At 45.5% G+C, this 25,304-nt stretch overlaps 2 protein-coding genes across 3 annotated transcripts; both read right to left on the bottom strand.

Annotated features, from left to right (window-relative positions):
* Nucleotides 1-6,851: 6,851 nt before the first annotated feature.
* Nucleotides 6,852-7,833, bottom strand: LOC109741873 (photosystem II reaction center W protein, chloroplastic-like). The gene is made up of 2 exons (XM_020300957.1): nt 7,773-7,833; nt 6,852-7,213 (listed from the first exon to the last, which is right to left on the bottom strand). The coding sequence occupies exons 1-2, from the start codon at nt 7,831-7,833 to the stop codon at nt 6,852-6,854; spliced, it is 423 nt and encodes a 140-aa protein (XP_020156546.1).
* Nucleotides 7,834-8,820: 987 nt separating this feature from the next.
* Nucleotides 8,821-14,128, bottom strand: LOC109741892 (tRNA (mnm(5)s(2)U34)-methyltransferase, chloroplastic). 2 transcript variants are annotated; one of them, XM_073500412.1, is made up of 6 exons: nt 13,839-14,128; nt 13,700-13,763; nt 13,380-13,572; nt 12,648-12,721; nt 12,370-12,525; nt 8,821-8,959 (listed from the first exon to the last, which is right to left on the bottom strand). In XM_073500412.1, the coding sequence occupies exons 1-6, from the start codon at nt 14,116-14,118 to the stop codon at nt 8,836-8,838; spliced, it is 891 nt and encodes a 296-aa protein (XP_073356513.1). In that variant the 5' UTR covers nt 14,119-14,128; the 3' UTR covers nt 8,821-8,835. The 2 variants fall into 2 exon arrangements, with proteins under 2 accessions (XP_073356513.1, XP_020156568.2); XM_020300979.3 differs by lacking the exon at nt 8,821-8,959 and adding an exon at nt 10,684-11,131.
* Nucleotides 14,129-25,304: the final 11,176 nt, after the last annotated feature.

Here is a 25,304-nt window from a genome sequence, read left to right as displayed (position 1 = left end):
TGCAAAAAATTCAGCAGCACATCTAAAATCAAACCAAAATGTACTGAAACATCCACTTCAAAATTCCTGCAGCACATCAAATCCAGTGCAACACATCAACAGCACAAAACTCTGCTCAAATGTGCTCTGCAACCCATGTACAAAAAAATCAGAACTCTCCAACGCATGCACGAAAATCCAGGCCGGCGACCGCTCTACTACTACACCGACGACCCCCTATCCATACTACATCGGCGACATCCCCTCCTTCTACACCGGCGACCACTCTCCTACATCGCTGCCGAACCATCACCACAAAGGGAGCCCACTACGAGTGTCGTGTAGCCGCCGGGGATAGCACAAACGATTATGCGGGAGGAACAGAGGAAGAAAATCGCATGGGAGAACCACCATCAGCGCCTACCAAAATCGGCCAGAAATGTTTTTTTGGGGGCGGGGAGGGGGTGGTGGTGCTGGTGGGAAGGATCTCCGATCCGTGCCTGCTCGAGTCACCGCCGGCTACCACCGATCTCGAACCCGTCACCGTCGCCACCGCGGTGGATATGTCCCGGTCGCCCAACGCCCTGCGCCGCCGCCCCCACCGCCCTCCCAAATCCAGCCGTCGTCGCCTTCCCAGTCACAGAGTCAATGCAACTGCGGGAAGGAACCCCCTTCTGTTAGCCAATTGCAAAAATGGTTGTCGTGAAACAATACCAGAGTTGCTCTCGTCCGTCTGATCAACAAACGATCCGACGGACACGGAGCCGGCAGACGCACGCGCGTGATTAGTCGGCTAAAGGTAACATTTCCCCTTTCTCTATTTGACGAAAGAAAGCGTCGCCGTTTTCATTCATCATTCATTAATAGAAGGAGAAAAGCGTACAAAAGTGGAAGGTGAGATACCCGAACGAGTGGGCCGCATCGGAAAAAGAGCAAATAAACGAACCACATTTTGAGCAACAGGGGGACACAACAAGAAAGAACAGAGTTTTGGCACCACGACGTACGTATAGGAATAGTTAACGCGGTTGGCAGGTAGGTTTGCCACGACAGGGGACCAACGGATGCAGAACAAAAATACCAAAAGATCGCCGGCGGATGTCCAAAAGATCGCCAAAGTTTACATAATTCACATGAACAGCGGACAAGTTTAAACTAGATTACTAAAAATTTGAGATTGAAGACGGAGATGGCGGAGATTCACCACTTCCTCGCCGGCACTTTACCCTTCCGGTCGCCGGCGCAGCTATAGGCGTCGGCTGCTGGTGGCGGATCGTCCGAGTCGTCGGACAAGGAGCCGTGGTGGTCGTTGTCGACGGAGGTGTCGGGGAGGATGATGTCGGATCCTCTTGTCCTGCTGACACTTAAGCTTCGCGAGCCGAGCCGCCTCACGCTCGGACTGCTCAATGGCAATCCGGAGCGCCTTGGCGTTCTTCCGGTGGAGCCGCCGCGCGCTCGTCTTCGCTGTCGTAAGCGGCCGGCGGTAGACCCATTCGAGGAGCCGTGCGTCCTCCTCGGGCTCCGCCTGCATCCCACGGCGGCGGCGCACAGACTGCTCCGCCTCCCTCCTCTCCCTTTTCCGCTGCCGCTCGCGGCGGGCGGCGCACGCCTATATCTCCGGCGTGCGCGTCCAGGCCGGCGGGGTGGGCACAAGCACCCACTGCTGCCCGCATCGGGGAGCAGCAGTAGGCGAGGGCAGGGGACGGAGTAGGGGAGACGCGGATTGTGGTAGGCCGCCTGTCGGAGCTGGGCGCGAGCCGGGAGGAGCCAGCGCCGGCGTCCGAGCTGCGCCGACGATGAAGCTGCGTCTGCGGCGAGGCTGCAGATCCGGAGCTTCCCCGGTCTCCACCTTGGACCGTTCCAAGGCGATGCGGAGGGCAAGCTCATAGTCCAGATCCAGCTCGGAGTCAGAGCGGCTGCCGGAGCTTGACATTGCGCCGGATTCGATCGGAATCGGTACGAGGAGAGGAGAGGACGGATCGAGAGAGGTGAGTGTGAGTGAGATAGGGATTCGGTGCGATGAGTCGGATGGGGTTTTTTGTGGGACAGCCCTAGGGTCGATGATGGGCCGGGCTTGTCAGGCGGACGCGCCCGGGTGTGGCCGAACAACCCATGTCCGCCCTATATATAGGCTGGATATGGGGGGTGTCGTTCAGACCTGATGTTTGAGGCCCGTTTGACGTGTCCGTCTAGGTCAAAAAATCATGACCTGTCAGTGATCGGACGGGCTGTCCGGACATTTGAGGCTGGTTTGGGGCGCCCGGCTGTAGATGCTATTATAATCTTACATGAATTCAACGGTGGTTCAAGCCAACACAGCACTAGAATTGTGCTGTTTAAACTTTGATGTCACACAAACAACCTAACATAGAAACAAGTGATAGGGCCATACAAATCATGGACAGTACATTACTGCGCTGTGCTGAACGGGGCCAGTAATAATGATTTAACAAGCACAACATAAACTGTTTATTAGTACAACCCTGGGCTTGTCGCAAGTAGACGACAGATTAATACAGCTCAGCTTGCTTCATAGTGACAACCGTCATGGAAAGTACTCTGCTCGCAAAATAATAATAAAAGTATTCCTACCGTAATCAGTAGCTTAGGGTTCAATATTCGTCCATGTTTCATAGACCAATGGTAATCATGCAAAGCTTTGACGGCCAGATCAGGCAGGCGGAAGAAGAAGATGGCGGTGTGGTGTTCAGATCGTGATGCCGCCGGCGCTGGATGGTCGTCGTCGTTGTCGTCTTTGAGGATGGAGGAGTAGTAGGTGTAGGACAAGGCGAGGCCGAAGGCAACCATCAGGATCCACCCCAGCAGGTCGTGGCTCAGCCCGGTGCCGTCGGTCGACACCCGCTCGTCCACCAGCGCCGGGGCCAGCACCGGGGCCGCCGCCACCGCCATGGCGCTCGCCTCAGCGAGCAGCGGCGCGCCCTTGACCACCGCCATAGCCAGGGCCGAAGAAGCCTTCTTCTTGAGGTCCTTGGAGCAGCTGCACCTCAGCCTGGCGGCCTTGGCCACCCTCAGCCGAGGCAGCCCTGTGCGCAGCAGCATCTCATTGTCAGTTAGCAACTTAACATGTTGCACATGGCCGGCATTTTTGCGGCGGGGATGGCAAGCTTTTTTGCTTACCTGGAGACCGCTGCGGTCTGGCGGCGACGAAGACGGCCGTGGCGCTGATGGTTGCCATTGCTAATGCTCGTAGTAGATGTGTAGTGCTCTCTGATCGTAAGAGAGCCAATTACTTGTGGGTGTGTATCCAGGCAGAGGCAGTCCAGTATATATATTGGATCATCATGGTTCATGGGTCACTGGCTACTTGCCACCTTGGACATTACAGATTCTAGTTGCAAAATTCGCGAGAGATTGGTAGGCAACACGCACTGTCAAACGAGTCCAACCACAACCAAACTGGCTCCCGGAAGAAGCAACTGTGCACGTTGGGCGTCAGGTATAATTCAGGGTGGACACGGTCCGAGCCGGTCCGGTCCCTGACCGAGCCGTGCTTTGGACCGGCCGCGACCGGTCCGGACCGGACCGGACCGAAGTGCCCAGCGGGCCTGTTTCCCTGGACCGGACCGGCGAGGAGAAAGCTCGGTCAGGACCGAGGGACCGAGCGATGGAGGGGGAACGTGAGCTGCGTGTGTGCCTTGCGCCCGTCTGCGTTCGTCTGTGTCGTGCCCTGTCCTAAAGATCAACTACTCCGGCTGCTTGCTGCAGACGAAGAGGCAGTTCATCTATGGTAGCATCTCTGCCAACATCAAGCTCGTCCTGGAGAACTCCGCCGCCCGTCGGCACCGTTACCGTCAGCACATCGGCGCTTCCAGTTTCAGATTGCTAATCAGCTTGTACTGCATGCAATTCTAACTATATGTGCGTCAATTAATTGCCAAATTCAGACATTGGGACAATCATGACGAGATCAACTTCCAGTTCATGGGGAACAAGACGGGGCACACCAACGTGTGTGTGTTCTCCAACGTGTTTGTCTGCACCAGAGGTGCCCTTGGAACGAACCCACGCGAACGAGAGATTGCTGAAGAAAAAAAAGGAAGATACAGGTGTTTTGCGCTGCACAAACTTCAGACCTTTTCTGTTCTATTAGTCAGACTAACAGAACGGGAAACAAGGCTTCGTGGCCCCTGACTTTCGTCGTCGTAATCCACAACACTGGTGCCGTTCCACGAGCAGACCGACGAGGCGCGAGTCTGGCTCCAGGCAGTTAGACCCGCGAGCTAAACTAGCTAACAGAAGGAAAGTGTTCGAGCCTAACCTGACGAAAAACCAAAGTGCTAACTGAACTAACTGAAAACGTGACAGGAGCTTCGGATTTATTCAAGAGTGTTCGCCGACACGACGGGCAAAGAATGAGATACAGTTCGTGCCCTGCGTGCCTGCGTGCACAGGTTGGACTGCTTCGTCACGTCAGTAAGGCCGGGACTTGACGACTGCGACAAAATTGATGGCGGCAGACGGCGGCCTTGGTCGGGGAAGAGAGGATGCGTGCGTCGTGTAGGCGGCGTTCTGGACCAATTCATCGCACAGGCAGGAAGATGGGGATGCGGCGGTGCTCGGAGACGCGGTGGTTCGCTCGGGGGTTGCCGGCCGTGACGATGAGGAACGACAACCGTGGTGACTGCGTTTTGTCGGTCCTCCTCGGGGGCTCGGTCAAAATCCGGACCGGACCGAGAGTTTGTCGGGCCTAATTGCTGAGCTCGGCCCGACCATTTTTTCTACCGGGCCAGGACCGTACGGTCCGGTCCATAACGGGCCACGAGCCGGGCCAGAAGCCCGCTCGTCACGTCCAGGCTGAGGTATAATCAGCACGGTTGGCAGGCAGGGTACACACAGCAAGAGCACTATAGATTTGGCACGACAGGGACCAATGGACGACGAAAGACAGATAACGGAAATGGTACAAATAGCATAATTGTTTGATATTTTATTCACACCAGGAGCATTTGAGCTCGAGCTGAGAAAGAGACTTTGAGGGACGCGGAGTATCTACTCGGAAGCTTATGACACTGTTTGTTTGGGCTTTCACTTCAGCTTTTGCAGCCTTTTCATTTTGACCAAAAAGTCATAAAAACTCGTAAATAGGTGCTTTTGAAGATTTTATGGCTTTTGATGAACCAATATAACAATATTTGGTTCCAAAAGCATATATTTAGGAGCTGCTGTGGCTTTTTGGCCAAAGTGGAAAAACTGTAAAAGCAAAAGTAAAAGGCCAAACAAACAGGGCCTATATGCTCCTGCATGAACAGTAAATTAGAAAATAGTATAAGTAAAAACTTAAGATTTTCAATGTTGAGCCGGCTTGGTTGTGGGTTTAGTCCCACCTAGTAGAGCGGCGAGGAGTGACGCGACCGGCTTAAATAGCCAAGTCCTCCCAAAGTGGTTAGCTTCCGTCATCAACATATCCTTTCTGAACTATGAATCTTCTTTGTTCATAAGCAGAGAAGATATATCATGACTGTCCATGTTTCATACAAAGCAAGCATTGATGGCCTAGCTTTTTTAAAAGTTTATTAATCATTTTCAACATCTGATTCTGAATCTCTGAAAGGGTACATCGATGACCACGTATAATAAGTCCAGTGGCGCTGACCTTTAGTAGCAAGGAGGGGAGGAGGAATACAGACGAATTGGCACGGGCCCTCCCGATTAGTCCGACGTGATGGGTGTACCCGAATACGTATGGGCGTCCCCATATCCGCCTCAGATTTGCATTGGATATGGGGAGTGTTGGCCAGTCCCGACTTTTGGGTCGGTTGTGGGGAGCTCGAATGGGTGGCGTTTTTGCGTCCGGACAGCCCATCCGGACGTTTGAGACGGGTATGAGGAGTACGGTTGTAGATGCTCTAAAATCTTATATTAGTGGATTCTTAAAGATAAAGGATAGAGTACCTAGTTCTATCCGAGTGGTTCATACTGGTCCAAAGACAAATGAAGGTACTCTCATTTCTTCAACACCCAAATTTATAGGAGTAGATCAAAAAGAGCAATGCTATGTTTATGCAACACATCTACATAAATCTTACGCACCAGTACAATCGAATGACGGTTATTGCCATGTTTAGCTCCTGGGTGGTTACTATCCCTCTTCGAGTACGTAAAAGTTTTTGTAAAAGTATACGTAAGAATAGCATTTCTGAATCAAAAATAAATCAGTGCCTGGGCAGGACGTGGGAACTGATGCTAGGGAGAGGAGTAGAGTTCTGGGGTGGCAGACGAGCAGGGAGAGAGGAATGGCGGAGGTGCAAAAAGGATAATTCAGACTTCCCCCAGTCCAGTTCAGAGTGGAGCTACAGCTAGCAACTACCTTCAAAACAAAAAAGAAAAAAGAAAGAGACCAAGGTTCAGACCTGCTCAATATCACCTGAACAGAGCGTTTCATCACAACCATGGTCGTTTCAAGTATGGGGTGAGGATGGCTCGAACTCTCGACCTCAGCCATGCGACCTACGAGATTGCTAACTGCGCCACCGCCCCTTTGTTGTCCAAGAAAGCGAAACAAACGTCCTTGTTAGTGACAGGGCTACTATATATAATGATGTGATAACTGATAACACAACTTAAACTAGTTATTACAACCCCTTGCCCGTGACAACTCACAACTAGACGATAGATTAATACAGCTGAACTCGCTTCATGCATAGTGGCAACGATATCCGCGTTACAAAGTCACACCCGGTACGACTGCAACTAGTACTAGTATTTAACATTGGCATCATAGTATTCCTATAGTCCTATACCCATAATTAGCTCAATATTCAATATTCATGCATGCTTCATAGGTCGATGGTAAATCACTCAAAGCCTTCACGCATGAGGCAGGCAGGCAGAAGAAGAAGATGGCGGTGTGATCAGATCATGATGCCACCGACGCTGGACTGGTCGTCGTCATCGTCGTCGTCGAGGATGGAGGAGTAGACGGTGTAGGACAAGGCGAGGCCCAAGGCAACCACCAGGATCCACCCCAGCAGGTCGTTGTTCATCCCGGCACCCTCCATTGGCATGATCCGCTCGTCGACCAGCGCCAGCACCAGCATCGGGGCCAGCACTGGGCCTGTCGCCGCCATCATGGCGCTCGCCTCAACGAGCAGAGGTGCATCCTTGACTACCGCCAGAGCTGCCAGAGCCGAAGACGCCTTTCTCACGAGGTCCTTGGAGTAGCTGCACCTGCACCGCAGCCTCGTGGCCTTGGCCACTCTCAGCCGAGGCAGCCCTGCATGCAGCGTCTCGTTGTTAGTTAGTATAGCACTCCATCCATTCTAAAATAAGTGTCGTGGTTTTAGTTCAAATTTAAAAAGAGCTAAAACCACAATACTTATTTTTGAAACCGAGAGAGTGGAAACTTGACATGTTGCAATGATGTTGGAGTTGCCCAAAGAAGACACACACAAGTGCAAGAACACACAGACACAACTCTTTTGGGGAGCACGCACACACTTGGCTTTTCTCTTGTTCTTGACTTTTCAAACCATGCAGGAGCAGTGCATGTGTTACTCTCTATTAAGAAAGAAAGGATCAAAAACAGCTGATAATTACAAGTCCTTTGATAGTGGCACGCACGTACTACTACTGCCTGATACGCTATTTGCTCTCCACTAGCCGGTAGCAAGGTGACGATCGAGTAACAACGACCTTTGACACGGCCACACGATTCAGCCGGCGCAACGGCATGCTGCTACTGCTAGTAGACAACAAGCAAGCTAGGTTAAGTCTTAACACATGACATGAGATGCGATCGACCGACATTTTCCATGGATGATGGGCTTGCTTACCTAGAGCCTGCGACGGTCCGGCGGCGGCGACGAAGACGGTGGTGGCGCCGATCGCTGCCATTGCTGAATGCTGATAGATGCAATGCTCTCTCCAGGCAGATGGAGACACTCCAGTATATATAGGCAGATGGGGGTGGTACTGGAGTAGTTGCCACGCACCGAACTAGCCTTGACATCACAGATTCCCGTTGGAAAATTCGCCGGGGTTTGGTGGGCACGCACGCACGCACGGTTAAACCTGATCGGTCGGACTCTGGATCACAACCGACTTGATTCCCGGAGGAAGCAACTGTGCAGAGGCAAGATATATGGATGAACGAAAATGGGCATTTCAGATGGAAGAACATTCGCACGCGTTCCTCCGCTAGACATCTCTAACCAAGTTAACCAGCACAAGTTGGCCCGATCGAGGAGGTGCTAACACCGACCGGTACCGGCCTTCCGTGCTCGACAGAAAAACCCGAACAGGTTATACATGGCAAATGGGCTTCAAGTTTTTCCCTTGCACGCTACGGCAGTTTGGCTGCCTGTGTCATCTCTCTCGCGCACATGAGTTTCTTTCTTCTTTTTCACTGTTGGAACTGGATTCAGGTGTCATTCTTTTTACTGTCCATATATTCAGACAGCTTCAGAGATTTTTTATTTTCTTCCTTTCTTCACATCATTGCTTGGGGAGGGGGGCAGACACATGGCTGCAACCGTGGAGGAGAGATTACTAGGCTGAAGCAAATTAAACAAAAAAGGAGACCAGGTTCTGATTTACTACATTTGCACCATACAAATCATGGACGTCTCTTACGTTTCGGTTTCGTGATTATATTTAATTTGTATAGTGGTATCTACTTTTAAGGCCTGTTTGCTTCTTCAATTTAGTGCCAACGTCCGTGTACCTGCATTTAGCGCATCCGGTTACAGCTAACTGTAGCCTTTACAGAATTTCTTTCTCTAACCCAAAACCATAACCAGAAATTCAGCATCACAGTATGCATTGCGGCATTTCATTCATCGACCAGAAATCCAGAATAGGGAGTCCAAAACTTGTGCAGCTTCAGTGGGACTGCGGTTATTTCTTGTGCAGGAGAACTAGTACTGGAGCAACTGGCCTGTTAATCATTTCAAACTTGCAGCTCACCCATGTATCAACAGGCAACCTTGACGCGAATGATTCAACAATATCGAGTTCATCCCTACAGATAAGAAAGCGAAGAAGATAAATGGGTTTGGCCTTAAATGTTACTCCCTCCGATCCAAAATAAGTGTCACCAGGGGCGGATCCACAGTTGGTCATGGGTGTACAGATGTACACCCAAATTTTTTGGCTAGAATTTTTTTATATGATGTATACTTTAATACTTTCAGTGCCCAAATGACCTTTCTCGCCAGTGCCATCTTTGGCAACAAAAAGGGACGAAGCAAACACGAGTTAAACATCAGACTACTCCTACACATGTCATCCGCACCAGATAATTAGCATTTTTCTTGCCCATTCTCTTCAGAGTCCATTGTATAGCAACTGTATGATTATGTAGTAAATAATCTTTATTTCTTTTGTCATTTCTATAAGGTATTGTCATTTTGATGGGAAAAGAACTTCTTGGTGCATGAAGATTTTAGATACTAGATCAATTGTTTTTTGAAAAAATCCACAAAATTTTGCCAACCATTGCGTCCTTCATCCATACAATCAGGGCGACGAGGAGCTGTGCAGCAGAGAGGTGCCGCCGCCTGGGCAAGGCAAGGATAGGCAATGGGTCGATGCAGAGCAATAAAAAAAAACGACACCAGATTCAATATTTGCCCAAGTCATACGATGGATGGACTCGGATGGAGATGTGACGACCCAAAAGAAGCTGTCAGGGAGAGTTTCATCATTATAAGGCTCGAACCCTCCTCGAGATCAGATCACCGCCTCATGTTCTGTATGACTGACAGTGACACAGCCTGTTCTATTAATAACTAACCACATACAGGTGTGAGAATCCTCTGCCGTCAGAGAACATACAAAATCCGGAGCATAATGCTGCAAATTAGTAGGGTTGCATAGTGACACAGTGCAGTACTAACTCACCTAGGAAACCCCAAAGGCGAAAAGTGCACGGGCAACAGAAACAAGATGAGAGAAGAATTCAAATGAGCAAGTGCGTGAGCAAAGGCAAAAAAAAAAAGGAGAGACCAAAGTTCAGATTTGCTCGGTTTCACCTGATGAATCAGGTGTACCATATGGCGACCCAAGTTGCCACTGAGCTTTGCATCACAACGGTGGCCTCTTTTTAGAGTGTGGGGTGAGAGAGGCTCGAACTCTCGACCTCAGGATTGGTCACAAGTTTCAGCTATGACACGCTAGCCAACTGCGCCACCACCCCACTTCTTGTTTTACCAGCGAAACAAACATCCTTATACAGATCTGAGGATAATTTCCATATTGCTCTTGTTTCTGTAACATGTTTCCTGACATATACTAGCACTTCCCTTCCAAGGCCGGTCGAGAGCTACATCGATTCAATACTTCTTCCGATCATGCACTTTAAAAGCAACACGCATAATTTTTCAGTTCTGTCGGTCGCACCGTGAATTCGAGATGGGACTTGTTCGTGTTGGACTCAAAGTTCAATTTAACCATGGATGCCGATCAAGTTCTGTAAATTCTGTACGCAAATACCTTCTTGGATTTATTCAAATCTAAGCTATTAATAGACCAATACACAGATAGACAAAAGAACACGAGCGCAGCGCCATTCTACCAACATGATCATTCTAGCTCTTGGTTCAGCGATTCGCACATGGTCCAAACCAACAATCTGTTCTATCAGTCACACCAACGGGTCACGTTTCCAAGGACTGCGGGTTTACGGCATGTCAATATTCAGGATACTTGCATACAGTTACACAACACTGCGAAACTTGAGAGACATTGCATCAAGGTTCATGTACTTGAGTACTGGCAACTTCACTGAAGATAGTTAATCCAGGGATTACACATGAACAGCCAGACGCAGAACACCTTAGTGCCGATATTTTCGTGGAGTAATCCTTGGGAGCAATCACCAGAACACCTTAACCATTCAGTTACAACCAACTGTAGCAAAAAAAACTAACTGTAGCCTTTACAGAATTTCCTTCTCGTAACTCATAATCATAATCAGAAATTCAGGATCGCAGTATGCGTTGTGGCATTTCATTCATCACGAACTGGAACGGGGAGTCTCAAACTTTTAGAGCTTCACTGGAACTGCAATCATTTCTTGTGCAGAAGAACTAGTACTGGAGCAACTGGCCTGTTAATCATTTCAAACTTGCAGCTCACCCATGTATCAGCAGGCAAGCTTGACGCAAATGATTCAACAATATTGAGTTCATCCCTACAAATAAGAAAGCGAGGAAGATATATGGATTCAGTCTTTGCATGTATTTGATAGAAGTATAAAGTTAAACAACAAGATTCTGATGGCATGTCACAAACAAGTCTATAATAAATCACTGAAAAGGCTAACAATCAGTAATGACTATGACATAATATTTGAGCCAAGTGACATTTACCTTCCACCCAGATGCCCTATTTAGACAAGGATACTTATGAGGCCCCCTGAGCTAACAATTCTGCTGGCAGCTTGCATTGCCAGCTCAGTTGTCTCAGGTACTGATTATTGTTTTATTTCCTCCTGAAAGGTAGCCCAGATTGAGAGCCTAATTGGTTTGTTGCCAAAAGTTGGCATGCCAAATTTTGGCAACTGCCAAATATTGGCTAGAGATTGGTTGCATACCAATTTTCGTTGTCAATCTCACAGAAGGTTGCCAAATGTTGGCAACTTTTGGTTTTGCCAAATGTTGGCTTGCCAAATATTGGCAATGCCAAATATTGGTAGCAAACCAATCAGCCTCTGAATGCTACAACCCTAAAAGTACATGTTCAAAATCTTAAGGCACCCCCTTCTCCACCAAGCATGCCTACAACCACCTCATGCATGAGAAGGCCATAGATCCAAACGCCGCCTCAATCTGGGAAAGCAAGGTGCCAAACAAAGTCAAGGTCTTTGGCTCGCTACTATTCCGCAATCACCTCAACACCAAGCTAAACCTTCACCACAAGCACATTGTCGACTCAAGCTCCTGCCCGAGATGCCAACTGCGGACCTATGCCTCCACTGCCCCTTTGCCACACGGATTTGGCAACGCCTAGGTACCGATTTACATCAACAGGATATCAATACTATTTGGGAGGTGCAACCGCCTTTGGACCTATGCCACACTCCTCAATGCCCTGCGGAAGATTTTTTATGCAAGGAATGTGCGCGTCTTCCGTGACATTGATCAACATAGCTCGGCTACTGTTTGAAATTTGTTAAACGACTTTACTATGTGGTTGCAACGGTTTACTAAACCGGCTCACAAGGTAGCCACCGATTCTTGGAGGCTATACCAATCTTCACGTCTACTTCTACCTCGGCTATCTATTTAAGGTGGGGACCACCCCCCCTCCCACGGGTGATTCCTCAAAAGTCTATAATAGACAGACACAGTGGCAATCAGCAATCACTGAAAAAGATAACAACCAGCAATCACTTTGACACAATATGAGCAGTTGCCAACTGATATTTACCTCCCACCCAGATGCCCAATGTAGACAAGGACACTTATGAGTCCCCCTGAGCCAACAATTCTGCTGGCAGCTTGTAGTGCCAGCTCAGTTGTCTCAGGTACTGTGATTATTTTTTTATCTCCTCCTGGAAGGTAGCCCAGATTGAATGCTACAAGCCTACAAGATAATGTTTCAGGGGACTGGGTACTCAAAATCTTAGTTACTTGAACTGCCAATTTCAGGATAATGTTTCAGGGGACCATTTAATTAAAACCAATGAGATAAAATAACTTGATCACCTGACAGGAGAATCTTTTGGAACAATATCCTCCATTCTACTGTGACACATTGCAAACAACTTGACTAGCTCCATCTGAAGAAAAGAAAACTAGAGTTCAGCCAGCACATGACACAAAAGTGAGGTTTGATGAGAATGTCGTAGTGCAAACCGAACGCTAGCTCGATGGCTAGAGTTTACTGGGGTAAACTCACCCACCCGTGTTCCATCCACGGTGTGTGCTATCTGCGCTAGGTTTGCAGAGATGACTCAAGTTCTACCTAATAACATACAGTTAACTAGTTAAGGAGGGATGGGATCATCACCCTTTAACAGCACTTTTCAATTAGAATGTCATGGTGAGTCTTTTTTTCTCCTTCTTCTTCCAAATGGTAAGAATAAGATCCAGGCAAAATATCAAAATGAGAACACTTCAGACTAAGAATAATGGCGCTTGGCGAACTTATGTGAGTATGACAACATATTAATCATGTACACAGTTTTATGTTTCTTCATCTTTCGTCTCTTCGTAAATTCTCTCTTTATCAAAGGAAACTCATAAGAGAAGCCACATTGTGTAGTCCTCAAACAGACGAGCAACAATGCTAAGTTGCTTCAAATTGACTCGAGCAACTCTGAACCTGGTCTCTCTTTTTCTTTTTTGCTGCGTCTGCTACTGGGTACCAATACCAATCCTCACGGTCTCAGCCGCCGCCGCAGCAGCAGCCATGCTTCCGCCGTCAAATGCACATACCTCGCGACTGTCGACGGCCATTTTCAGAAAAGAGGAAGTGCTATCGATCGCAGAATCTTGGATGTCCATCCCGTAAACACGCCCTCGCCCGGTGTCATCGGACACCATCTTAAGCAGAGCAAACGTATCATTTCCGTTCCCACAGGTGGCATCAACCACTGCATCTCCTTTCTGAACGATACTCCTCCACACCCTAATCAGGTAACAACGTAATGACAGTTAGGAACGAGGATGCTGCCCTGCCCTGCTGCTAGAAGGCGACTCAGGTTGGGGAAAAAATGCGTTTAGTTTCAGCAACGGGAAGGAAGCAGACTACCTACGCGTGGGCTACCTCGGTGGCCTTACGCTTGCCTGTGACGAAGCCCGCCACCGCTTCCTCCGCCCCTGCAAACCAAATCCCGGTCACGACGTCGCGCGTCCGGCACGCGTTATTGAAGGAGGAAAATAAAGAATACGAACCTGCGGCGGAGAGCGGGTCGGCGAGCTGCGCGGCGGCGGCGGAGAGGTGCCGCCGCTTGGGCGGGACGAGCAGAGGGGATGGGGTGAAGCTGGGGATTCGTCGGAGAGGGGATGGGGTCTGGGAGCGGCGGAGGAGCAGCGAGAGCGGAGGGCGCAGCAGTGACGGCGGAGGCATGACTGCTGCGGTGGCGGCGGCGGCGGCGGAGACCGTGAGGATTGGTATTGGTACCGAGGATTCAGATGTATATGTGGCGAACCAAGTTGCCACCGAGCGTTTCATCACCACGATGGTCTTTTCTTGGGGTGAGAGCATCTCCAGCCGGACTTCGCCAAATCCAATCCCTCAAACGTCCGTGGACGTACCCGGACGGCGCAGGCGCGTCCGCAGACAGTGGCCGGGCACGCGTCAAAAAATATATTCCACATCCGAATACTTCAAATTAGAAACTTCAAATCCATATTATTAAATGCAACATGAAACCTAATCTAAACGGAGCTCGTCCGGTGCCGCTCCCTGCTTGCGCAGCTCCGCCCTTGCCATGTTCGGCGGCCGGCTACGCTTCTCAGAATGTTGGTCCGATCGTTAATCCGGCAGCGACACCGAGCAGACCTAGACGGCGGGAAGGGTAGCACGCCCCTCGTCGAGGGGCTGTCCATCATGATGGCCCCATCTTGACGGCGGCCTGGTGACCTCGCGTCGGAGTACGGTGCGAACCCTAACCCTCAATCCCCTTTCTCTATTCGTTTGTTCTAAACAAGGGGGCGATGATTGTGTGGGAGTTGATGATGTTCACTACGAAATCTTTCTGTGCTAGGACCACCTGAGGAGCTATTTTTAGTAGAGATTCACCATCAGGAATTTTTTTTGTAGCCAAGGGATGAACAAGTCTTATGTTGATGGGTCGACCGACACATTTGAAGTAGACACTTGGTCTCCACCATGGTTGAAGGGTTTCTTAGAAGAACTTGGACATGATACATGTAAAGCATGAATCTAGATGTTGGTTTGAGGATCATGGACATAGATGAAGATTGTCTCAGTGATGACTCACAAGTATAGGGGATCAATTGTAGCTCTTTTCGATAAGTAAGAGTGTCGAACCCAACGAGGAGCAGAAGGAAATGAAAAGTGATTTTCAGCAAGATAATGTTTGCAAGTGCTGAAATTATAAGTAACAGAGTAGTTTGACAACAAGATATTTTTGTAACGAGCAAGTAATGATAGTAGTAACAAAAGTGCAGTAAGGTAGCCAAATCCTTTTGAGGCAAAGGACAGGCCAAAACGATCTCTTATAGTGAGCAAAGCGTTCTTGAGGGTACACGGGAATTTCATCTAGTCACTTTCATCATGTTGGTTCGATTTGTGTTCGCTACTTTGATAGTTTGATATGTGGGTGGATCGGTGCTTAGGTGTTGTTCTTACTTGAACAAACCTCCTACTTATGATTAACCCTCCCGCAATCATCCACAACTACGGAAAAAGTATTAAGAATAAATTCTAACCATAGCATTAAACTTTTGGATCCAATCGGTCCCTTACAGAATAGCGCATAAACTGGGGTTTAAGCTTCTGTCACTCTCGCAACCCATCGTCTAATTACTACTCCACAATGCATTCCCTTAGGCCGAAATATGGTGAAGTGTCATGTAGTCGACGTTCACATGACACCACTAAGGGAATCACAACATACATACTATCAAAATATCAAACACACATCAAGTTCACATGATTACTTGCAACATGATTTCTTCTGTGACCTCAAGAACAAAAGTAACTACTCACAAATGATAAATCATGCTCAAGATCAGAGGGGTATTAAATAGCATATTGGATCTGAACATATAATCTTTCACCAAATAAACCATATAGTAATCAACTACAAGATGTAATCAACACTACTAGTCACCCACAAACACCAATCTATAGTTCCGGTAACAAGATTGAACACAAGAGATGAACTAGGGTTTGAGATGAGATGGTGTTGTTGAAGATGTTGATGGAGATTTCCCTCCCCATGATGGGAGAGTTGTTGGTGATGATGATGACGATGGTTTCCCCCTCCGGGAGGGAAGTTTCCCCGGTGGAACCGCTCCGCCGGAGGGCAAAAGTGCTCCTGCCCAAATTCCGCCTCGAGACGGCGGCGCTCCATCCAGAAAGTCCTCCCCTTATTTTTTCTAGGTCAAAATGACTTATATACCAGAAGATGGGCACCGGAGGTGGGCCTGGGTGAGCACAACCCACCAGGGCGCGCCTGGGCTCCCTGGCGCGCCCAGGTGGGTTGTGCCCACCTGGTGGGCCTCCTCTGGTACTTATTTGCTCCTCTGGTATGGTGATTTTTCAAGGTTCGTTTGGACATTTTTATGCATTAATTGAGTTTTCAATGCATTCATGTGCATAATTCAAATTTGAACTGCATGCACATGCTCTAATGCATATAAATTGGTTGAAAATTCAAATATGTGTTCTTGGTTGCATGCTTAGGTCCCATGCAAGAAATGGGAATGAATGTCAAAAACCCTGCCACCGTCACTCGGCCGCAAACATTGAAATACCTGGTTTTTAAATTCTAGTAAATCCAAAACTCGTCTGAAATTCATGAAACTTGGCATGCTATCATGGAGCGGCATCAACATGACGTGGTAAATTTTTTGTCCCATTTGGGGCGGGTTTAGGTATATGCTTCTCACAAACCAGAGCTTCTCACAACAAGCATGATGGTTTCGGTAGGGAACGTCCCACCTTTGGGGACAAAACGATATCCATTGCCTCTTATTGCTTTCAAAATTTTGAGCCCTAAAAAACCAGTGATTTCTGCACATAATTCCATGAGGAGTCCTAGGTTGAAGACAATGGTAACAAAGGGCAACTTGATGTATGGACAGGGGCTGCAGTGGTAGAACATCCAATATATTGGATAAAAAGGGAGGTGATGTAAAAGAGTACCCATTGCAAAGGACAAAGAAAGTGACATGGATGACAGCGATGATAGTGACTATGCAGATAGTTGATTCAGACAATGACATCGACAAAGATTATGATGATTTGTTTCCAGAGTGGGCCGATGAGGAGCCTCAAGATATTAAAGCAAAAAAAGAAGGCAAAAGAGCATGACATTGATCCTAACTATGATTTTGATGACCTTCAACTCCCAGCTTTAGAAAATGAGGAAGAAGAGTCAGATCATGAAGTGGTTTTGGAGAAAGTAAAAAACAAGAAAAAATAAGAACGTAAAGCTTAGGACATTCAAACCAAAGGACATGATTGCACCCACATTTGAGATAGGGATAGTGTTCCCTACAGTTGTTGATCTCAAAGCAATCCAAGAGTATAGTATCCAGAATAGTGGTGCTATCAAGTATGCCAAGAATGATAAGAAGAGGATCAAGGCACACTGTGAGGAAAATTGTCTGTGGTATCTATTTGCAGCTCCTGACAGTAGGAATCAGAGTTTTGTGGTGAAAACATATGTTGGAACTCACACATGTAGTAAAAAGTGGGAGCTGAAAGCATTCATTGCAAAGTATTTGGTTGCAAGGTATATTCAACACTTTATGGCAGATGACAAGATGACACTCAGAAACTTTTCAAGGTTGGTGCGACAAGACTATAATATGACCATGACAAGAAGCAAGCTACAAAGGCAAGAAGGATAGCCATGAATTTAATCAATGGGGATGAGGAGAAGCAATACATCATGCTATGGGATTATGCCGAGGAGATAAGAAGGTCGAATCCTGGGAGCAGCATTCATGGAACTTCTATAGGTTATACATGTCATTAGATGCGTGTAAGAGGTTTCTTTTATCAGGATGCATGCCAGTAATCTGCATTGATGGGTGTCACCTGAAGAACAAGTATGGTGGGCAGTTATTGATTGCATTTTACCTATAGCAATTGTTGTAGTTGAAGTGGAGAACACACCAACATGGAAATGGTTTCTACAAACTTTGAAGGAAGAATTGAACATAGATAACACATCACCCTGGACTATTATGAGTGATAGACAAAAAGGGTTGATAAATGTTATTTGTGCTTTGTTCCTTGACGATAAATATAGTTGCTTACATCAGTGATCACTAGGTTGATCAACTTCAATTGTAGTAAAAAATAGCACTCTCAATTCATGATGATCCTATGCATGTATCCGTATGAATAAAAAGTGTTTCTTTTATGTAATTTATAATTTTTTCTTTATTGTCAATTTATTTTCATGTTTAAGTTAAAAAATTAGTACACATAATTCAGAAGGCCAAAAGGCACTATATCATCCAGCCACTCTCCATTTACTACTAGATTTCTTACATGGGTAAAGCTACATACGAACTTAAGTCTACATTTATGGGCAAAGCTACGTATGGACTTGGGTGTATAAATGTACACCTATTATTTTCAAAACTTCTAAGTACCTATGTATGATTCACGTATATAGAACAATATACATCAAGAAATCAGGAAACATGAGTAAAATTGTAAATCTCAAGGACTATGTACACCATTGTTTGGATGTTGGCTCCACCACCGATCCACTACAGTTCATATATGACCGAGAATGTGGAGATGAACCATTCACATATATTCTAATTTTATTCTTGAAATTTAATACTATAAATTATCGCAGCAACACGCGGACTGTTGTCTAGTTAAAGTAGTACATGGCTTCAAACTAATATTTTGTGCAACTAAAGGCATCCTCATCCAAAAGTTTAGTTGCACCTACTGTTCATGATGTTAGCTAGGAGAACCTATGAGTGCTCCATGTTTTGATGCAAGATGTAAGTTTCTTAGCTTATTGACAGTTCCGCTACACATCATTTCTTGGTGCTTGTTTTTTGGACTAATTGCACCTCCTCCTCTAAGCTTTAGGAACTCAGCAATCTCAGGTTGCACGTCATCCTCCTCTTCCAGGGAATGATTTTATTGCAAGACATAGGGTGCACTGCAATGGAGGTCAACGAAAGTAGGAATCAGAGTTTTGTGGTGAAAACATAGGTTGGAACTCACACATGTAGTAAAGAGTGGGAGTTGAAAGCATTCATTTCAATGTATTTGGTTGCAAGGTATATTCAAAACTTTAGGGCAGATGACAAGATGACACTCAGAAACTTTTCAAGGTTGGTGCGACAAGACTATAACATGACCATGACAAGAAGCAAGCTACAAAGGGCAAGAAGGATAGACATGAAGTCAATCAATGGGGATGAGGAGAAGCAATACATCATGCTATGGGATTATGACGAGGAGATAAGAAGGTCGAATCCTGGGAGCAACATTCATGGAACTTCTATAGGTTATACATGTCATTAGATGCGTGTAAGAGGTTTTTTTTAACAGGATGCAGGTCAGTAATCTACATTGATGGGTGTCACCTGAAGAACAAGTATGGTGGGCAGTTATTGATTGCAGTAGGTGTTGATCCAAACGATTGCATTTTACCTATAGCAATTGTTGTAGTTGAAGTGGAGGACACCCAAACATGGAAATGGTTTCTACAAACTTTGAATGAAGAATTGAACATAGATAGCACATTACCCTGGACTATTATGAGTGATAGACAAAAAGGGTTGATAAATGTTATTTGTGCTCCGTTCCTTGATGATAAATATAGTTGCTTACATCATGAATAAAGTGATCACTAGGTTGATCAACTTCAATTGTAGTAAAAAATAGCACTCCCAATTCATGATGATCCGATGCATGTATCTGTATGAATAAAAAGTGTTTCCTTTATGTAATTTATAATGGTTTCTTTATTATCAATTTATTTTCATGTTTAAATTAAAAATTAGTACACATAATTCAGAAGGCCAAAAGGACCATCCAGCCACTCTCCATTTACTACTAGATTCTCTACATGGGTAAAGCTACATACGAACTTGGGTGTACATTTATGGGAAAAGCTACGTATGGACTTGGGTGTATAAATGTACACCTATTATTTTTCAAAACTTCTAAGTACCTATGTATGATTCACGTATATAGAACAATATACATCAAGAAATCAGGAAACATGAGTACAATTGTAAATCTCAAGGACTAAGTACACCATTGTTTGGATGTTGGCTGCACCACCGATCCACTACAGTTCATATATGACAGAGAATGTGGAGATGAACTATTCATATATATTCTAATTTTATTCTTGAAATTTAATACTATAAATTCTGACAGCAACACGCGGGTTGTTGTCTAGTTAAATTAGTACATGGCTACAAACTAATATTTTGTGCAAATATGAAGGCATCCTCATCCAAAAGTTTAGTTACACCTATTGTTCATGATGTTAGCTAGGAGAACCTATGAGTGCTCCATGTTTTGATGCAAGATGTAAGTTACTTAGCTTATTGACAGTTCCGCTACACATCATTTCTTAGTGCTTGTTTGTGGACTAATTGCACCTCCTCCTCTAAGCTGCAGGAACTCAACAATCTCGGGTTGCACGTCATCCTCCTCTTCCAGGGAACGATTTTATTGCACGACATAGAGATGCACTGCGATGGAGGTCAACAAAAGCAACTGCACATGTGGCAGGACCGAAAAAAAAGAATTCTAAAGAAAAGGAGAAAGAAAATGTGGTTCCTAGGAAAAGGAATTAGTAGATTGTAAAGTGACGATGTTGCTTCATTTTGGATAGGCATAGAAGGCAGCAAAGCGATGATGATGCTTAATTTTGGTAGTTACTTCATGTTGCTGGAGATGTTGCAAACTTAATTCGTATTATTTTGGTGGTTATATACTGATGGTCAAGTTGATATTGTTCTGTTCCAATCAGAATAGTTGTCATGTTGACAATATGATATGACATGCTAAGGGCATGGTCATGTTCCCAAATTGAATTGTTATTTTGTCAGGTTTTCAAATATTTTGAATTTTAATGTTAAAACTGGTACAAAATGAATTTTAATGTTATATATATGTGGGTTCATGCACGCTACTTGACGGCCACGTGAGCAGGTGGAGGCGTGTTTAAGACCCTGGGTGCACAACTTAAAATGTTTTGGGAACCAAATACTTAGTATCAAAGTTTTAGGACCTACTTGATGCCTTCTGAATAGTTATATGACTGCTGATGTCATTTACTCTCTTTTTGCGAGAAAACTTCTGATCTACTCATCTTCAATCATGAAAGTACAATGAACACCAATCGGGATGTTGTCATGCTAAGGCCTCATAGGACCAGCGCAGCAGAACAACAACCGCCGCCGATGAAGAGTAGTGTAGATCGAAAGGATCGAACCTGAAACACATGAACGCAGACGAACTACGACCAGATTCGAGCAAATCCACCAACGACGGTTATGTCGGAGACACACCTCCACACACCCACCGATGATACTAGATACACCATCAGGAAGGGGCTAGACAGGGGGGACCTTATTTCATCTTCAGGGAGCCGCCGCCGTCTCGGCTTCCTGAGCAGAACACAAACCCTAACAAAACGCGAAGGAACAACTGAAAACAGAGCCCTCCCGTCGGCATGGGCCGAGATCCACCGCGCCACCATGGCCCTAAGGCCTTCGGAGACGAGGCGGATCGACGATGGTGCCGGTGGGATGCGAGGGAACCCTAGACTTTTCTTGGGGATATTCTGTTGATATTTGTTCAAGCTAGCTATTAATGTCTACTAACCTCCATCCACTTAAAAGATGTCATGCTATAAAAAATAAAACTACCATGTGAAAATGAACAAAAGAAAACAAGATTTTCGGGATTGAAAAATATATGTGACATTGCAAAAAAAGACACAAATGGTTCACAATAGCTCTAGCCGGGTGGTTGTGGAGTTTGGGCAAACACACGAGGTCGCGGGTTATCCCCCCGTCTAGCTTCGCCAGGTGCAACTGCACGGCGACGTTCGTGCTTCAAGATTCGTGCGACGGCAGGGAGAGCGTTCGCTGGGGTTAGCCCCCTGGCGAACGGTCGCCACTTATAACATACTAGTAGAGTGTCCGTGCGTTGCCACGGGCTCTTGAAATAGTTTACAAGAGTTACATATTGAATACCACACATACAAATAATATAACACAAACACAATTATTGAATAATTGAAATTCATTTTTTGCAATGTAAATTGATAAAAAAAGATTAACGACACGTCCATGTAACGATGTTCGACCTTGACATCTATTACAAAACTATCAATATCAGGAAAGTTGCCTTTAGCTTCATTCCCATGATGTTTTAGCAAGTATAATAAAAAACTGCTTCCTCAACTCATGCTCATCCTGCACAAACAATATATGTAGTTAGTATGAAAATTTCACGCCGAAGGTATTAAAACATCTAACGGACAATACTCACCGCGCAAACCGGCTTGACCAATTCTTTACCGTTCCACCAGAGCATAAAATGAAAAACAAAATAGCTAGACACATTCCTGCAATAATTTAAATTAATAATATAAAAAAATATAATGATAACAAAAATAAATTGGAATTGGAATTGACCAAGTTGTAGGTTACCTAGATTAAAGGAATATACGACGTCCAGCTGTGTGCGCTCTTTACCCGAGTGATAGAACCTATTGCCACATTGTTAGTTGAGTCCATGTAATAAGAAAGGCGAGAAAAGAGAATTACTACTAACCTGTTTTCTAAAGAAGAAGATGGCATAAATACTTATAATAACATGGCATAAAAGTTAGCACAATAGATTCAATTTGCCCGTGCGTTGCAAAGGGTGTGATACATATTGTATAGGCTCAGCATCAATCATATGAACATCATCATGCACATCAAGCAGCATTATTGATTTCTTATTTACCGTTACATCACTCATGTTCTTCTTCTTTCCTGATCCAACTTCGCCACTGACATCAATGGCACACCTCCACACGCAAATTTTTAGGGTTTACTTCTCCATCCTTTTAGATTCACCATCAAGCAATAACAACAACGTAGGAAGAATTACCGTATACACCAAACTCCTCTACACTCAGTGCAGTACCAGTCTGACCACGACCTCTCCTGCCTCACCTCCATGCCTCCATGTTGCGCGCCCTTTCGGCCACCACGGGCCGAGGCTGCCACGGCTGTCACATGTGTCATTTGATTTGGATCCAAGAATCAAGATGACAACCATTATCATATAGATAGATTATATACGACATACTAAATGCAGAAGTGGTAACATCACAACTATCAAAAAGTCACCATATGGATAAAGTACATTGTATACCACATACCAAATGAGAAAGCTACGCCTACGAACTGAACTGAAACAACAAGTTAATCTCGTCATATTGTGCATTAAGGAACTCCACACAAATTAAATTCGAATCCAAAAATAACTAACAGCAGCCGTATCATTAAGCAGAAAATTCTAATTAAGTGAAAGGACGCATGAGCCATTGCCGATATGCACGAATGTGTCTCCAACAGACTCTTTGAGGTTGCTGAGCATGCACATCTAGTTGGATACGCCAGGTCTAAAGCAGGGTGTTAGTATGTTGATCAGTGACGGCTCGCATTGACGAGCGCCCAGCACACCTGCTCGCCCGTCATATTTCCCCAGACTATGAGCCAATTCTGTTACTTTTTTGCCCTATGCAACCGACTTCTCCAGCCTCCAATTCTCTAATTCAATTAATTTAATGTCAGATTATGGCTGCATAATCCTTAGTTTTTAAAGTCAATCTCGACTTGCCTTGTAGAAATTAGAACAACGTTTGTATGGCTCAACCACCAGCTAATAAGAATTCAGGCTTTTGTCTATCTTCAACTAATCTGAATGTAATACTTTCTGAAATCAACTGACTACAACAAAGATGAAGCCTAATTAAAATGAAACCTAATTAACATTTGTCCTTCCTCGCCAAAATATATTTGATCTTCAATTCGATCCAGTCGTGCATCGTTGTAGATGATTCCATGAAAGATGGGCTCCTTACTCCGCTTTCGATCAACAAAATTTGAAGCACAAGAAATCCTATGGACAACATCACCATAATTATCTGCAATATCATAATGTTGTAAACTGAACAATGGTGAAACTGGCTATAATCACTCGGACCACAATGTATATGTCAAGGGCATGTTAATTTTACATAAATGATGGTTGAGATTCATGACAGGAAAAGAAGTCTGGTTGAACAGTTCTGAGATCTTTGTGTTATACTCCCTCCGTTCCTAAATATTTGTCTTTCTAGAGATTTCAACAAGTGACTACATACAGAGAAAAATGAGTGAATCTACACTCTAAAATATGTCTATATACATCCGTATGTGGTAGTGCATTTGAAATCTTTAAAAAGACAAATATTTAGGAACGGAGGGAGTAGTTGGCTAGAAACGCAAGTGCATGCCCAGTCCACCCAAGTTTGAGGCATGGCCTTGATACGTCCATTTTGCATCATTCTTTTATATCGATATTTATTGCATTATGGGTTGTTATTACACATTATGTCACAATACTTATGCATATTCTCTCTTATTTTACAAGGTTTACATAAGGAGGGAGAATGCCGGCAGCTGGAATTCTAAGCTGGAAAAGGAGCAAATATTAGAGACCTATTCTGCACAACTCCAAAAGTCCTGAAACTCCACGAAAGTTATTTTTGAAAATAATAAAAAATACTGAGCGGAAGAAATACAACAGGGGGCCCACACCCTGGCCACGAGGGTGGGGGGCGCGCCCCCTGCCTCGTGGGCCCCCTGTTGGCCCTCCGGTGCCCATCTTCTGCTATATGAAGTCTTTCGTCCGAAGAAAAATCATAAGCAAGCTTTCGGGACGAGACTCCGCCGTCACGAGGCGGAACCTTGGCGGAACCAATCTAGGGCTCCGGCAGAGCTGTTCTGCCGGGGACACTTCCCTCCGGGAGGGGGAAATCATCGCCATCGTCATCACCAACGCTCCTCTCATCGGGAGAGGGCAATCTCCATCAACATCTTCACCAGCACCATCTCCTCTCAAACCCTAGTTCATCTCTTGTATCCAATTCTTGTCTCTAAGTCTGGGATTGGTACCTGTAGGTTGCTAGTAGTGTTGATTACTCCTTATAGTTGATGCTAGTTGGTTTATTTGGTGGAAGATCATATGTTCAGATCCTATATGCATATTAATACCCCTCTGATTATGAACAGGAATATGCTTTGTGAGTAGTTACGTTTGTTCCTGAGGACATGGGAGAAGTCTTGCTATTAGTAGTCATGTGAATTTGGTATTCGTTCGATATTTTGATGAGATGTATGTTGTCTATCCTCTAGTGGTGTTATGTGAACGTCGACTACATAACACTTCACCATTATTTGGGCCTAGAGGAAGGCATTGGGAAGTAATAAGTAGATGATGGGTTGCTAGAGTGACAGAAGCTTAAACCCTAGTTTATGCGTTGCTTCGTAAGGGGCTGATTTGGATCCATATGTTTCATGCTATGGTTAGGTTTACCTTAATACTTTTGTTGTAGTTGCGGATGCTTGCAATAGAGGTTAATCATAAGTGGGATGATTGTCCAAGTAAGGGCAGCACCC

Source organism: Aegilops tauschii, chromosome 1 (assembly GCF_002575655.3).
Source record: "Aegilops tauschii subsp. strangulata cultivar AL8/78 chromosome 1, Aet v6.0, whole genome shotgun sequence".
Lineage (NCBI taxonomy): Eukaryota > Viridiplantae > Streptophyta > Magnoliopsida > Poales > Poaceae > Aegilops > Aegilops tauschii.
This window is presented reverse-complemented; position numbering and strand designations above follow the sequence as displayed.